Here is a 17,709-nt window from a genome sequence, read left to right as displayed (position 1 = left end):
GTTGGTTGGTTGGTTGGTTGGTTGGTTGGTTGGTTGGTTGGTTGGTTTTTCACTGCTGCATATGTGGGGTTGGCTAAACTATGAACTCCCAAGGATTGTCATGGTTCTGCCACCTCCCATTCCAACTGCTGAAACACTGCACTTACAGACAAGTGCTTGTATGGCCAGCTTAAACAGGTTCTAGAGATTCAAACTCAGGTCTTTCAAACACCTGAGCCACTGAGCTATTACCCTGCCCTCTATTCCCTACAATTAATAATTTCTCCTATAGTGGCTGCTGAAGCTGAAACATTTAATTTGCACACATATTACCCTTCTTAATTCACTTCAACAGCTTCTTTATTTGTAGAATGGGGAGATTAACTGCCTAAGTGTTATGTGTTCGTTTTGTAAATTGAATAAAATGGTCAGCATAGACTCTAGCGTGTGGTTACAGCTTACTATGTGTGTAGGCAAGAAAGATGTCTGCTGCCACTGTCTGCTGCCACACCTGAATTCTCAATGATTTGTCATCAGTACACATACCTGATGTCTCCTCAAATGTCACAGGTGTCAACAAGTACTCTAATGCCTGTCACAGTTCTTAGCACACTTCTAGACTATGGCTCACCACTGAGTAAAAAAAAAAAAAAAAAAAAAAAAAAAAGTGGTTTTGTTTCTATCGAAGTTAGAACCGGAAAGTGACAAGTTGAGAAAAGAAAGGTTAGAAACCGCAGTGTGACACCTACCAGGGTCTCTTTTGGACTTGCTCAAGGGATGGTTCTGGAGTTGTATATGTCTTCCTTCAGCTTTCAGAGAAATGGTATTCACTGAGTATGATTTCTTAAGAGCCTTATTTGCAGCTTGCATTTTCACAAATGGGCTGACCCAGACCTGCCTGAGTGGTCTTCTAGATTTTTTCTGCAGTTCTTCTTTGACAGAAAAGAACAGGCCCTCCTCATCCACTGCACTGGATGGTGACAAGCAAGGGCAGCCTTCTCCACAAATGTCTTCATCCAGAGAGAGTGTGCTCGCAGGGGTGTTGGGAATTATGTACTGGTGAGGGTAAAGTAGTCTTTTACTTGTCAGTGGATTATGAAACCCTGCAAATTCTGTAAAAGGGAAATACATTAGTTTGAAAGAATCACTTCAAAATCATCTTCGAGATTAATGGAAGGGAGAATGGATCAAGCTATATATGGACTTGTATGTGTTTTCTGTTTCACACCTGAGCAAACATATGTAAATGACCATGACAGAAACTGGGGTACAAAAATGATGGGAGAACAAAAATGATGGGAGTAGTGTAGAGAGAAACATAAAGGGCAGTGAATGGTTAAGTTCGGGGTATGTAGCCAACATTGTATGAGGTCCTGAACATGGCTGTCACTTAATCTTTGCAAGATCCATGGCTAGCTGAGAGTATTGTCTCCATTTTACAGTCAGAACGCTAGCTCAAAGCATATATAAGTGCCTTTCCCCCCCAAATCTGTGTTGAAGTTCTGATTTGCAATATCTGCACATGTGGCCTTCAATATTTGCACATGTGATCTTACTAGAGAATATAAAAATATAATTAAAGATGAAGTCATGATAAATTAAGGTTCATTTTGGATATATTAGAAGGCTGAGACACATGAGCGCATGCGCCACATGGAGGTACAGATAGAGGTGAGGCCCAGTAAAGGCGGGGACAGGGTGAGGAGCCAAAGAACTCAGGGCTCTATTAGAAGAAAGAGGTAACACTTCTCTAGAGCTTTCAGAGGAAGCAGACCTGGGCAGACACCTCGATTTGGGACTTCTAGCCTCCAGAATGAGAAGAATAAAGTTCTGTTGTTTTAAGCCACCCATTTTGCAGTCACAAAATGTTTCTTACAACAGCCCAAGAAAGCAAAATATGCTTAGATGGGGGAGCTGATCCAAAATGACGTAAATATTAATTAGCAGAGTTAGAACCGCAGCCCAGACTCAATCCACAGCGCAAGCCCAGTGGTCAAGACACTTGTTTGATGCACTTGCAAGGTGAAAAACACATTGCTTGAAGCCACATTAGAGGATGAGGGAGGTGCTCAAAAATGTATATATACACATATATGTATATATATGTATGTGTTTATGTATATATGTATATATATATATACATATACACACACATACATACATATGGCACATTTGTTATCCCAATGTTGTGGAATCAGATATGGGTAGATCTCTGGGGCTCAATGGCCAGTCATCCAAGACTGCTCGGCAAGTCCAGGCCAAGAAGAAGAATAAATTTGAGTGTCTCCAACAGTCAAAGATGGCCAAAGACACAGCTAAGGCAATACCACCTTTCCCTATCACAGACAATAGTGGTTTGGAAAAGACAAGAAGAAGATGGCATGAAGGAATAGATAAGCAACTCTGACCTGTTAGGCAAAGGAAAGGGGTGAGTTATAAATGGAAGAAAGAAAACAAAACAAAGCAAAAAAGTAGTCCGTAGAGTTTGCAACTCGATGGACAGTATAGGTGTGTGTGTGTGGTGTGCGTATGTATGTGTGTATGCGTGTCCATGTGTGTATATGTATATGTCTGTGTGCACATGCATGCATCTGGGGGTGTGTGATCATATGATAATAGAAAGCAATTAAGTCTTTTTAGGGTTGAGAAGTGTTGGGAGGGGTAAGAGAATTGACAAAGCTTATTTGTTTTAATCTAACTAATTACCAGATTCAATCTTCTTGTGATTCTGTATTTTGTGTAAATAAAAATATAAATGTTGACTACTTTTTAAGATATGTTACTGTCATTTTAGAATTGTAGTGAAGGTCAGTGAAAGTGCTACAACCTGTAGCTGGGTGTGAACATGGCTTTATGCAATTCATGGCTCAGGAACCTGAAAAATTTCTATTTAATTTTACACAGCCTCAGTTTTTCATTCATAAAATTTGGAGAATTGCACCTACCTCAAGAATATTATAAAGAACAGATTATATAGTGCACATAATGAAGTATAGTTGGCATGTAGAAAATAAATATTAAATATCAACTCTGTTACATTGAGATTACATCAAAGAATAACTCTAAAATATAAAGATATAAAGCACACAATGAAAACAACAAAATTTGAAAAACATAAACCAAAATCAGCATTTCAAATGCTGTAACTTCTATGGATCTTTAATTAGACAAAATTAAAATTTAAAGAGTTAAAATAGTTTAGCATTCCACTACAGATATATTTAGTTAAATGTCCTTTCACAACACAGTGACATAAAATGAAATCTTTAATGGGAGAGGTAGTATAAGGAAAGAGACATTTCCAGGGCTTAAGAATCTGCCTGGGTTCGATGCTAAGCAATATAGTTTTGAGAACTGAGGGGAAACTTACAGAAAGTCATTGAGCCTGTGGTAGTATGACCAAATGGCCTAGTTATTTATGGAGTCAATTATGTCCTTTAGAAGATTTATTCAAGCCTTGAACTTCGGTAGCTGTGAATCTGCCCTTATTTGGAAATGGGTTTTTACAGATAAAAATCAAGTTGGGGTAATCTTTAATTCAATATGACTATTGTCCCTATAAGAAGAGCCACAGAGACACAGATATAGATGAACATCACAGATGGTAGAGAAAAGATTGAAGAGATGCTCCAACTAGTAAAGAAATGTCAAGTATTGCTACCAAAAGCTAAACAAACTCAACAAATTCTCCCTTAGAAACTTCGAACAATGCTTTTTCAGTCTTGCTCTCCAGATGGAGAAAATAAAGTCTCTTGTTTTAACCTGCCCAGTTTGTGGAATTTCCTATAAAAACCACAAAACTATTACATACATTATAGCTTAGATTTATACATGTTATCCCAAAGTACTTACTAATCAAACTTTTACCCCAAAACAAAGTATTTGGATTTTGGAGAAAGAAAAGAGAAAAACCCCAAATACGGTAGCTGTGGTATGGGAAGGGGAGAGCTGGGAGGGATGACTTGAGTTCTTCTCTGTGGAGGAGCTGGGCCAGAGTGCCAGGAGTAAACTCTGCAAGCTGAGTCACAGGCAGCTCAGAGCACACTGGCCATGCTGACTGCCACACTCTGCCAAAACGACAACCTTGTACGCTGAGCGATAATCATAGAGAACATTCTGAGATCCAAGTAAAGTGGGGTTATTCTTAGAGTATCTGTCCCCTCTGAAGGGACCCGAGACCTTCCAATCCTTTAATTGCCAAAATGAAAGAGTTAAGCAACAGCAGACATTTTAGAGAGAAGAAATTTTAAGAATGTAAAAACTTCTGATTTATAAATGTTGATCTTTTTAGTCTTCTAATTATGTAGTGTAGAATACACATGACACAACTGCTCTCTGAAAAAGCACAAGCCACCAGTTTCTGTCTTTGTCACACAGCCAGACCTATGAGTAATAACATTCATTTACTTCCTCCTATAACATCTTTTCCCTAGAACATGATTTTATAAATATTCAGCTTGGTTCAATGGGAATGCAGTTGTATCTCTTTCCACAGCAAGTCTTAGATCTAGATATCTGCTCTACCTCCATCACATTAACTTAAATGTCTGATTTTCATTTTTCATTGTTTTGTTATTTCACCTTGAACCCCACAGTTTGACATAGTAGAACAAAAATTAGCCTTTTCAAAGTGCAAAGAAACGTTTAGGATCTTTCTAACTTGTAGTTTCAGGTCTCTTGGTCCAAAAGGAAAATGAAAACCACTATAACCAATAGTATTCAGTCCAAATATTTGGTTTGTTTGGTTATTCAAATACTGTGACTGGGATGGAAGGTCCAAAGCACTTCAAATACATCCAATTACCCTTCATATCTAACAAGCTAGGGATCAAGAGAATTTAAATGTCATCTGAGAATAGCCACCTTCAACATCCAACTCTGTGTAAATACTTTGGGGGACTAATTTTTCACACCTTTGCATCAGATACTCCACCACTTATCAGAAGAGCAAGTAACTTTGCATTTGTAACATATTAAGGATTCTATGTACAGGAAACAAAGGCATTATTATGACATTAAAATGGGTTGTCATTGTGGTTATTTATTTAGTTATTTAACAATATTTTTAAGCATCTACCATAGGTTAGATACTACCCCAATGATGAACATTTATACAGGCCAATAGAAAAAAAATGATTTTAAGACAAAACTTATTAGTTGATTTACAGTAAAATGAAGTTGAGCCTATCAAACTAGATTATGTTAGTTTCACAGATTCTTGAATCCATTTCTAGTATCTTCTGTGATACCACTGCCAGGTCACCTGGGCTAACAGAACTACCAGTTGTCTTGGACTTAAATAACAGAGCAACTACTCAACGTTCTTTCACAATCTTCAGTGGCTTTTAATATGTTCCTTACTTTTCCTTCCTAGATGGTGTTAAAATTTAAGCCAAATTCCATGGCCTGTGGCATGAAGTCCAGTGCTTCTTGGTAGGTTACACAGCTAAGTCTAATCCAATGGTTCTCAACCCTGGATATATATTAGACAGCAACATACTGGACATGTTTTATAATATATGATTCAGGTCTTGCCCAATCTAGCAAACCCAGTCAGAGGGGTTTGCTGTGAGGCTCCTTTGTGGTTAAAGCATATAAATAGTATGGACAATCCTTGATCTGTATAAATTATATGGGTTTCCAAGGGCTATGATCAGTTTTATTCAGTAAAATAATCATGAAAATAAACTCAAAAGTCAGTGCCATCTTTCTCCTCAAGTCTTTCTACAACTAGACACTGTCTCAGAATCCAGCATATATAGTCCTTATAACTTGTGTGTTCCTTTGCATTTTACTTGTTTCCATGCCAACAATCTCACTTGAGCCTCACCAAACTTCTCTAGTTTACTAATCTTACTAAGAAACTGAAGGTGACAAAAAATAAGCATCTTGGTCATATCACCAGCTGATCTGAAAGCAAGACCCAGGTCTTTAAATTTGGGGTAAGGAAAATTGGTCTGAAATTCTCTTCCTTTTCTGAGTCTTTGTGTGGTTTAGGTATCAGGGAGACTGTGCCTCATAGAATAAGTTTGGCAAAATATGGACTGAGAAAATGACTTACCAAGTAAAGTGTTTTCTGTGCAAACATGAGAACCTGAGTTTATATCCCTCGCTCCCATAGAAACGCAAGGCAAGGTGTGCCCACAACCCCAGACTTACGGAAAGAGAAGCATGCTTGTTTCTAGCCATCAGAAACAATCTAGCAGAAACGATGAGTTCCAGGTTCAGGAAAGACCATGCCTCAAAACATATAATGGAGACATAATCAAAGAAAACACACGAACATCAGCATCCGGCCTCCTTCTGCTTGGATGAGTTCATACACTCACACACACAGGAAGAAAAGGGCACTTTCATACATCACAGCCTACAAAAATAATACCAAACTCACCATATTTCATTATATAGAAATCCACAGTTTGTCCATTCATTCTCTTATAAGCATTATGAGTATAGGAGTGGCATCTAGCATGCAAATAGGCATGCTTATCTCTTGCCTTATTATAGAGTACCTATTTCATCCTAAATGTTTTATCAACTTACACTCCCACCAGAAGTCTATTCAACTTCCTACTGTTCCACACCCTGTCAGTACTTTCAGTTGCCTATAGTCAACATTATTTATTTATTGCCATCTTGGTGAATATAAGATGGCATTTGCACTGTGATTTTACTTTATATTTTCCTAATAAAGAACAAACTCAACCATCTCTCCTACGAAATCTTTCACTGGAATAGTCTGCATGTGTATAATTACGGACTGACTTTTGATCCCTCCTCTCACTTCTAGTCTATGTTTTCTAACCAGCTGGAGCATAGTGACAGAGCCCAAAAGAACAAAGTAGGTAATCCAAACTTAGGTAAGAACACTTAGGTAATCCAAAGTGTTGGTAGTCGGCCACAAAATGAATAACCAGGAGCTGAGATCACTTCAGAGACTGACCTCACACAATTCCAGTCTGGTCAAGCACTGTTTTGTATGCAAGGAAGTACTGAATGGTTCTTTCATCTTAATGACTGACTTAACTTCAGTCATAACTGGCTTGATTTACAAAGGCCAGTGCTTCCTGCCTGTCACTTTGAACAGTGCTCAGCTTTCTGTGAAACTGTTTTCATAGCTCTCATTTTGCCTGCAGAAGCATGTGCACGTCAGTCTTCTAAGACACAGAAGCAACCACACTGGAAAACAGGGAGGTATTTATAAACATTTAAAACCACAGCATTTACTGGTCCAGAAAAACAGCTCTTCATTGCATTTAACTATAATGAAAACATGAAGTGTCTTCTACTAAAGTTACAGAATTCATCTGACATGTTTCTTAATTGGTTTCATGAATAAATGAACCTGATGAATAAAGTGAGGAGGAAGATAGAGGGAAACATCACACATGGAGCCAGAAACAATTGAAAAGGGAATTCAGGCTACCTCCAACCCCAGCCTTTGTCGATGGCTTCACCAAAGATCTGTATAGATATTATTTTGAAATTTAGAGCTACAACTTGTATGAACATGAATCTCCATGCTGAGTTCTTGCACGCCTCCGTGAAATGGCAAAAAGAACCCAACCGACACTATTCTTACATTAAAGTAACATACCATGGAAGGCTTGAAAATAAACCATCTATGCTTGATTAATTAGGTTTGTAAGTATTGTTTCAGAAGCAAACAATATTTCTAAAGATTTCAATAGTTCAAAGATTGCCCTATGGCCACTTGGCCAATACATCTTCCAACCCATGCAGCTTACAAGCATTTTTCTTCCCAATACGTTGTCTTTGGTTGGTGCGACATTGTTTGAGTGTGGGGCTATTTGGGTCATGGTAGTTTTCTCCTCTGCACAGCAGTGGTGCTGAGCACAGCACTTTGACCATATATCTTCCATGTCATTTCCATCAAAGGCACATGACACTTCCTGGTGACCAATCAGGAGTGATCCAGCATCCTAACAGAGGGCATATTGGCAAGCCAAGCTTTCTTAATGACAGCCATTGTTCAAGTCCAACAAAAGGGAGGTCCTGAATATTAACATGTGGCCTTCTGTAAAGGTCATCAGTATGGCACATCCATCATATTTCACAGCTGAGAAAGAGAACTTTATACGTTCTGTCTAAGCCTACTCTTGTCTAAATAAATGTAATGGGCTGACAGCTGACATTAACGAGGCAAATGATCTTGAGTGATGATTATCTCTTTACACATGCTTTTTGGTTCTTTGAAGTGGCAACAGACATTATTGGTGAGAGATAGTATTTGAAGAATATACCTTGGGGACACAGGGGATTTAAGTAAACAGGCAACTCAATTAAAATGCCAATTTAAGAACATGAAATCATTATGCCAAATGGCACCTGTTTCTAAAAGGCATAACTTTCTGCACTAAAAAGAAATCACATCTCAGCATCTTGAATAGTCTTCTTATTGGTAAATACCAATGGGTCCACGTAAAATCAGTAAGATTTGGACTCAATACAATTGGAAGAAGAGACTCAAGGCCTTGCCTCGTTGACAACACCATCATTTTTAGTTAAATGCTAAACAAAGTGAACCCCCAAGGCAGAGCTCAGTCAGTGGTGTCCCAAGCATTTAAATACTACATAGAAAAGGGAAAGATGCATCTTCTTTCTTGTCAATCTTGGTTAGAAAACCTTCTCTGTTTAAGAGCAGAAATATGAGATGATGGCTACTAAATATTATTGCTTAAAAATAAAAATGCACTGCCTCTTTTAAAACATCTGGGGTAAAACATGCAAGAACCAGAAAGATTAGTGAACAGGAATGGACATCTGCACTCCCTCTGGCTGTGTCATCATGACAGGGATAGGAAGGAGGGCCAAGAAAAGCAGGAGAGTTGAGTCCTCTTCAGTTCCGTGGAGAAGGCATCACTCTGCATCTGGAATGTTCTCCTCAGTCCTTTCTTCTCTAACTATCCTAATCCTCTTTGGGATATTTTTTTTCCATTTGGATCCTGTTGCTGTGTGTTCTCACAGTTCCCTAGATTTGTTTTATTATAACTCTCAACATTTAGAAGTGCTTGTGGATAATCTTGTCTTTCATAGTCACCCAAGAGGAGAGAAGCAGAATGTTTATTTTATCACTATGGATGCTCTAGAAACACTTGTGTATAAATGGCAACTTGCAAAGTGAAAATGAGATCCAAGTCTGAGTTGAGCACTTTTTGACTTAAAATGTATTTCTTCTTTTCTTCCTTTCTTTTTCTATTTTATTTTTAGGCAGTGTCTCTATATATAGCCTCAAAATTTCCATCCTCCTGCCTCAACCTCCCAAGTGCTGAGGTGTGTACCCTCACACTTGACTTGACATGCAATATGTTACCGTAAAATGACAGAAATTCTCAATCTCAGGAAGAGAGAAGTCAGCACTGCAGCAGTTAGCATTTATTATTCTGCAAAAAAAAAAAGGCATTAAATCTTCACTGACTCATGCTCCATTCTTGCAGAACAAGACCTTTGATAGAGGACAGGGAGAAGATCATTTTCAGGTGAAGGCATTTGTCTACACACCTAAGCTCTCAGTTCCCACAAGATGGAAGGAAAGAACTGACCCCAGCAAGTTGTCTTCTGACAGAGAGAGAGAGAGAGAGTGGGAGGAAAGGAGAGGCAGCAACCACAAGAAAGAGACACTTTCTACGAAAGCTATATGTTTTAAGAAAGTCTGTCCCTGCTATATATGTGTGTGCGTGTATTCATGTAGACACACACACATACACACACACACACACACACACACACACACACACCATATATATATATATATATATATATATATATATAAATAACAGATTTTCCCTTCAAGGCCAGAAGTAAGCACCAGCCTTTTGTGCAGCACGAACCTTCTGTTCATGCTCACATCCATTTTCTTGTCTTCCACATGGCTCTTTGGAAAAACTTTATAGGACACATTATAACCAAAAGTCTTCAATAACTATTACTTTTGTTAATTAGAAAAGCAACTCACTAAAAGAAAGGATGTTAGTCTTCACTGTTTTGTGAATGCAGCAGTGCCCTGCCTGCACGCCACACTCTATGAATTCTGTGTAAGTAGTTTATAAGTAAATGTGAGCACACAAACAACCCTTCTAAGAGGCTAACAATTACCTTAAGAAAAATAGAACAATTCCTTAAACTACACTATGATCACTTCATTCTTCCTCTCCTCCTCCAAGATCTACGATCCTACAGTTCGAAAGGTTTGAAATGGAAGCCTTCTTATTCTTAGATATTTCTCTTTTCTAGCTATAAGGAGAAAAAGTCTCCAAGATGCTATCCCAGCCTTTGGTCATAACGAGTAGGTCCAGGTTTCGATAACTGAGTCACACTTGGCCAATCAGATTCCTTCCATGGACTTTTGATCTTAGGACCTCAAAGACCACATCTTAGTCCTAAATAAAGTTTGATGCTGGAAATATGCTCAGAGAGCCACTGGAGCCAGTTTCAGGTCTATAGTGAAGGGACTGCAACGAGGAGAGTAACGGCATGCAGTTGTAACAAGAAACACTGAGTCTTCAGGTTCAGAAGACTTGGGGGTCAGATCTTCCCCAGGGCCCACTTTATTCCAAATGTATGCACCACCCTTTCCCTTTCACTAATGTCATTCAGATTTACTCCATGGTATCAAAGCAAAATATTTTTAATGAAACTAGCCCTTATTGCTGTATCTGGTTTGCCACACGTATTGGTGAGCTTCATCTCACTTCCACACATGCCTTCTTGTGAGATGCCAGTAAGCTCATCAGTGTGTTTGCATGAATGGAGTGCTGGGAAGCATACTTGATAAACTATGAAGATGGAGTGCTGGGAAGCATACTTGATAAACTATGAAGGCTTTCCGTCCTCATAGATGTGACTCCATGCATCATTATCTCTTATTGAGTTAAAAAAGAGTGATGATGGCAAGGCCCCAGGTGAGGATGACAGGTAATCACATATTCGTTGTTAACCTGTAGAACAGTGCTCAGCTCTGCTCTGTCTGCCGCAGTCTGCAGACGGTGAACAAGTGGGCTTTGAGAAATAAAGTGTTACTTATTTAAAGTTACCCAATTTTCCTGGCTCGGTGTAAGATACACAAAATGTCATTTCACAGTCCACAGGCACATATTCATTAACACCCTGGTCCCCACTCCTTAAATTCTGACCCTTTTCTATTCTACCCCTCCCCTTGTAGTTGAATCCTATAATCCACCCTTCTCATTTAGAGCAGCCCCTACCCTCTCTGCCTCTGTTTCTCATCAGAAAGGAAGACAGAAATAGTTATTCTGTTCATCCAGCAAAAAGGAAATTAATGGTTGATTAGATGCCTGTTCAGCACAATGAGAATAAAAACCAGTCTTCATGGTGAATTATTGAATTAGGGGGCAACTTTCAGTGCCACTGTGTCTACACAAAACCAAACACCCCATAGATGCAGCCAAAAAAAAAAAAAAAAAAGTACAGTTTAGCAACAGAAAAAAAAAAAATGAAGTCAGTTGATCAGACAAAAGATGAAGAAACTGATGTCAAGACAGTAGCACAATTACAACCCAAGCAGAGCAGTGAGAATACAATTCCTGATGCTCGCACATAGATTACAGACACTCAGGGGAATATGTAAAAGGAAAAATCCATTAAGGGAGGTATGTGTTTGCACTGATATTTTTATTTCATTTTCAAAATCCAAGTTTAAGATGAAAATCAAGAAAAGACAAAGACAGTGTCCAAAGCTGCCAAGATACACCCCAGGCCAGGATATTAAAAAGACACTATTCTTTTGATAAGTCTGGCATAGAACATATTATAATGTAGTCATTCAACCTGCCTTAGATTCATATTTAGTGAGTTAAATATTAACCTCATTTTCTATGGCACACAAAGTATATTGAGATGCATTTTATCTATAAAAGTTGTAAATCACAAAACTTATTTGGTGTCTCCACTGATAGCAAAAAACAGAAAAAAAATGTCTGCTTGACTCTTTCTATGTCAATATACTCTATGTCTATATACTATTTGGTATAATTCAGGGTACAAATATCTGAACTGAGTTTTCAGCCAATGGCATTTTAATATCCTCTATCATTTCTGCCTTTAACTTGTTTCAGTTATGAACAATATCGCTAGGCCTAAGCACTAGAGGGCTGTGAAACTATACTTAGTTCTCATGTGGACCCAGTTGAGCAGACAAGATACTGAGCCATGAACATATTCAACTCCGTTAAGAGACAACTGATAAAATGTGCAAGTCTTAATAGCTCATTAATTTAACTCATACACCCCACCCCCACAAATCCAAACAAGCCAGACCTGGAGCTAGACAAAGGAAATAGTCAAGACAAAGTGGAAAGTATTGTTTTGTGAGCTGAGTCTGAAGCTCCACGAATGAAAATAGACAGCTGCCACTGATTTCTGTTACCTTAAATACTCCTGGACCATATGGCAGCATGTGAGGACTGTCTATCTGAAAATGTTTTGTTTTATGTTCTTCTTTTCCATATGTCCCCTTCTCACTTCAGAGAAACTATTCATATTCATAAAAATAAGAACTTTGTTTTACAAGTGTTCATTTCCCAAGTCCTCTCTCTTTCCTATTATGCCACAAATTTCCCCAGCCATTCTAAGACTAAATAACTGTAGTAAGAAAAATAGAAAATCATGTGGAAGGAAAAAAAGCCAGGTGAAATGATCTGTGGGCTACAGAGTTCCCATTTCTTTGCTTCTTCCAAATGAACCAGTCAATGTAGGCAATAGGGAACCTAACACTGGTGTCAAACTGTTTTAAAATAAACCAAATGTTTACAGAACTTATCCTGGAAAGACTGAAGGAAATGCTAGAGAAAGTCATAATCTGGTTAGCCAAAAATTAACCAGAATGTGCCTTCTGAAAAGGGGGCCTCCCTGTAGTCTAGGGTTGACTTGGAGCAATTATCTAAACAAAACAGTTGGCATCTGTACTATAGACAAAATAGTGTTTGCATAAAGTAGGAGAGGACAAATATGCATGAAAATTAAATTTAGGCCTTGGGACCACCCTTTGGGGGCCATAGACAGGCCGATTACATGTTCACAGCTGGAACTGGTGTTGGCAGAGAAGGCGTTATTCATGTGCAGAGGGAGGGACTCCCTTTTGAGTGACATCATGGTGGCAAAGCAAGGGTGACAGCATGAAAAGCATCTGATGGTGGCAGAGCTGGAGCCCCTGGCCCCACGCTGCGTGGATCCAATGACTAGCTGGAGCTTTCTCCACTGAGGAATCAGTGCTGTTTACAGGCAAGTGTGTCTGCTCCAGAACAGGGACTTCCCACATCCCCTAGCACATGCTCGTCAGACATAATGCGTTAAGGAACCTTGCCAGTCAGAAGGCAGCAGATCTGAGCCAAGAGGTTAGCCATTATTCCAAACAGAAAAGGCAAGTCTTGCAAAAGCAAAGCTGAAGGCTGAAGCTATGACTCAGTGGAAGAGCACTGGCCTCGCATGCACAAAACTGTGGTTGTAATCCTCAGCACTGTACATGCACCCGTGCACACACACACACGGACACACACACAAAGTCATACACACACATGTACATGTAATCACACACACATACACTCACACACATATACAGAAGCACACACACATGCACACACGCAATCACACACACACACACTCAAGCCCATACACACTCACAGCTGAGGTCCATAATAAGAGACTGAACCTGTCTTAGGCAAAGTCTTTGTGGATGTCAGTAATAGAAAGTGTGTGTTCTAATGGACATTTGACAATCATGCCCTATGTTTCTGGTGGCAGGTTCTGTGCAAGGCAACATTACCCACCTCTCAGATAGAATGTTCCCTGTTCTTTAACCTGGGCTAGACCTATCATTTGTTTTGCCCAGTAGAACCTGACAGGAATGGTAAGTACTTTCTACAGTGGTGTAGACGAAACAAAAGATGGGCAAACATTAGCCCAAAGAACAAATAACTGTGCCCTACGGCAAGAAACAACATATTATTCTGAGTGATGCTAAAAGCCAAATTCATAAATCACTTTGATGTGCTAGGAAGTAATCAAAGCATTGAACTGTGTCAGCTGATTTAGTTCCCCAAACAATCTAAGGAGGTGAACTATTAGTTCCCTCCGCTGTGCTCACCTGCCTCACCACCCTCTTCTAACAGCCTCAGCCTTCCCACTCAGGTTTCACGCCCCTGCTGTCTGTTGTCTGCCTAGCACACTGCCCTCCAGACCTTTACATTGGCCTCTTTCCTCCCTCAAGCTCTTCAGAGAGGCCTTTGGTGGTGTCTCTAAAATGTCACTTAGTCACATTGGTCTGTTCTTACCTTAATTCTTCACACAACTTACCGCTGCTACTATGTGATTATGTGGTTTTCTGTTTGTTTTGTGTTGTTTTGTTTTGTGTTGTTTTGTTTTTTTCTTTCATAGCTGCCCTAATAGAAAGTTTACGCCATAAACAGACCCTTTGATATTCCTGTTAGACTTTATATGCCTGTCTGACATAGAAAAAAAAAAACTAGAATTAAATCAAATTTCAGATGGATGTTGACTATGCTATGTGCACCATTCTTATACCAAAACAGCTGAGAACACACTTCTCCCTGTGTTATAACAGAAATCTCTGTTTCACAAAGAGCAATGGGGTCATTTACCTCAAGTCATGCCCCACTGCTCTGAGTGTCTCTCTGAGAGTAGGTTAAACTGCAGGCCACACAGAAAGCTTCTCTTAAGAAGATCATTCTGGAGAAAACAGCTTTGTATGAAGGGTGGACACGAGGCCCATGAACATTCAAATATTCAATTGAGAAAAGCCCTCTAATCTCTGTGGCCCTTAAGCCAGAACTGAGAACAAATGATGGACCCATCAGAAAGCTCTGATTCTCTCTAGAAACAAACCATTTCCAGAAAGCCTGGATGATGGGCAAGAGTGGAATGGGTGACACCTGACTCACCGTTTATAAGCTGAAAATGAGTGTGGAGACCTAGCACATTCCAGACATTATGACAAATGCCAGCAGTGCAAAGACAGCTGCGGTTCCTTACCTTCACAACATTTCGTCCCGATTAAAGAGAAAAGGAGATGCGGGGACACCGTGCCATGGTATGAAAGCAGCGAGGTACACACGCTCAGGGCTGTGGCAGTGGAAGAAGCTGGCACAGGCGTCTGGAGTGCAGAACCTACAGCCTACGCGTTCACCATGTAAAATAAAGTAAACCAAGAAAAGACAAGCGTGATTCCCTGGAGAAGGACAGGGAAGCCACATGCATTCAAGCACTGCTATTCCCAAATACTTGGGTTTCTTTCCCCAACAGTACTTGCTTTTTGTTTCTCTCTGTCCTAACTCCCCACTGGCTCTATTCTCACCGCCTGCATCATCTTGAATTATAGGAATCTTGTCTTTACTTGACTCTGGTTTATAAGAAGTATCTATGTCTTCCTCAACTTTTGGTTTTGTGTTTGTTTGGTTGGGTGGTTGGTTTTGTTGGTTTTGCTATAGTTATTTGTTGTTGTTTTGGTTGGTTGGCTTTTTGTTTGGGGGGCTGGGATTTTGTTTGTTTGTTTGTTTTGGGGGGTTGTTTTGTTTTGTTTGTTGAGACAGGGTTTCTCTCTGTAGCCCTGGCTGTCCTGAACCTCACTCTGTAGACCAGGCTGGCCTCTAATTCAGAGATGTGCTGCCTCTGCCTATCGAGTGCTGAGATTAAAAGTGTGCACCAGCAGCCCCTGGCTCGTCTTCCCATCTATTGTACTTTATCTATATAAACTCAGGCAAATGTCAAAATCTCAGCAATCTTAATATTTTATTCCCGGATTTGCTCCTCTTTAAAGAGCGGCTGATGACCGTCAGTCATCTCTACACAGCAGACAGTCTTCCTGTACTCTGTGACACTTCTGCCTTCCTGGTTTACCAGGTGCTTTCAGTCTCACAACTTTACCAGCAGCTAAGAATACGAAGGCTTTGGTCTCATTCTACATCTCCGCATTTTCTCTCAATTGGATAGATGACAGGGCTAGTGACTGCAGTGCCAACATTCCACAGCATTAACCAGGCAAAAACTGCTAAGCGTGCCCCAGTGAGAGTGCAGTCAGCTTCCTGTCACCAGTGGACCCACTACATCTTGAAAAGGCCTCTGCTCCAGGCATCATTCATTCTCAAATAAGACTTGAAACTTATAAAGTTCACCCAACAATTCATTTTAATAGTTATTCTATTCAAGGAATAGAATCATGACTATTGTTACTCCTACTATTTTAGGAGTAATTAATTAATGGAGCTCAGTCTCTAGAATTCTAAAAGGCTTCCATTTAGAGAAATGAGGATAAAGTGAACAGTCACTCATAATTGTAACAAAAGCTTTCATAAGAAAGAAGCATCTCAAAGCAGCTTTGAGATACACAATGATACGAATGCTCCCATCTTACAGATGGGAAATACTGAGGTTCACAAAAGGTAAGGCTCTCAGACATTCCATGGCTAAAGATAGGCAGGCAGGGATCAAAAAGGCTATAATAATTTGTATTTTTATGGCAGCATGTCACCTCTACCATACTGCAGGACCTCACTTGTCCTGGAGGAGAAGAGAAGTTAGGACAATTGAAGGAGTTATCTATTATTACCATAAGTTCTTACCAGACTTCTCTAGAAGATATAGATCCAATAGGGTCCCAGCTCACTCCAAAATCTGACCAGTGATAGGAAATTACCAAGCACCTGATTTTAAACCAAGTTCATCAGCCAGTTCAAGGCTGGGTTACACTGCTATGACAACTAAAATTGTCATGGTCAATGGAAACATGAAGTGATTATTATCACCCATGACTCACGCTCATCAGCAAGCTGTCCCATGAGCTTTTCAATCTGTGGTTCTTGCGGAAGAAGCTCTTTTGGGAGACATTGCTTGTGTGTAGCAGAAAAGAAACAATGTGCCCCCTCATCGTTGCTACTTAGATGTGATTCACTTCTATTCACACTTCAGTAGCCAGTGTTTGTCTCATGGCCGAGCTTACTGTCAGTGACACGCAGATGTATGATTCTCCCATGTGAAGAGAGCATATTTTTTAAAACAGTCTTCCATCTCATTCATGACCACAGACTCAGAGCTAAATATGGAAAGAGAAGACCTTCTGATAAACACAGGCTACCCACTGCAGGTAAACTGAGAAGAAATTCTCTGTGTATTACCACCTATAAAGAAAACAACTATCCATCTCACTCTATTCAAGGAAACTCAGTGGCAACATTCAAGAGAGCTTCTAGAAAAAGTGTCTGGTCTCACCTTCAAGTAGCTTGTCTTGTCCTGCTGTTGATAAAGGTGAACATGAAGATGAAGAGGAGTAAATTCAGATATCTACGGGCCATGCACATAAAACAGTAAACTAAACACTCTTTCTTCTCTCTTCTCTCCCCCGACTCTTTCTCTCCCTCTCTTCAGCATAAACCAGGTATACCTCAGGACTAGATCTGACTGCAGAATCATTACAACGAGACTAGGATTAAAATGCCTAGCTACACTGACTCTTTTGTAAAATAAGCCAATTCGCTCACGTGAAAGTAAGAACTGGGCTGGCGAGGTGCTTGGCAGATAAAAGTACTGCTGCACACACCTAACACTCACTTTATATTGAATCCACATAGTAGAAGGAGAACTAACTCCAGAGTTGTCTTTTGTCTTCTTCATGTGCCATGGCACTCATGCCCAAACACACACACACACACACACACACACACACACACACACACACACACA

The 17,709-nt window shown here is 39.8% G+C and overlaps 1 protein-coding gene across 1 annotated transcript in view; it reads right to left on the bottom strand.

Annotated features, from left to right (window-relative positions):
- CUNH12orf42 (chromosome unknown C12orf42 homolog) overlaps positions 1-17,709 on the bottom strand; it is a 91,184-nt gene that overhangs the window by 3,389 nt on the left and 70,086 nt on the right. Inside the window, exon 4 of the mRNA XM_055627786.1 lies at positions 729-1,091. Coding sequence (XP_055483761.1) covers positions 729-1,091 — 363 coding nt within the window. The remainder of the gene's footprint in view (positions 1-728; positions 1,092-17,709) is intronic.

The sequence above is a fragment of the Psammomys obesus genome, unplaced genomic scaffold (genome assembly GCF_907164565.1).
Source record: "Psammomys obesus unplaced genomic scaffold, mPsaObe1.curated_primary_1811, whole genome shotgun sequence".
In the NCBI taxonomy this organism is placed as follows: domain Eukaryota; kingdom Metazoa; phylum Chordata; class Mammalia; order Rodentia; family Muridae; genus Psammomys; species Psammomys obesus.
Note: the sequence above shows the minus strand (reverse complement) of the source record. Positions and strands in the feature narration are given on the sequence as shown.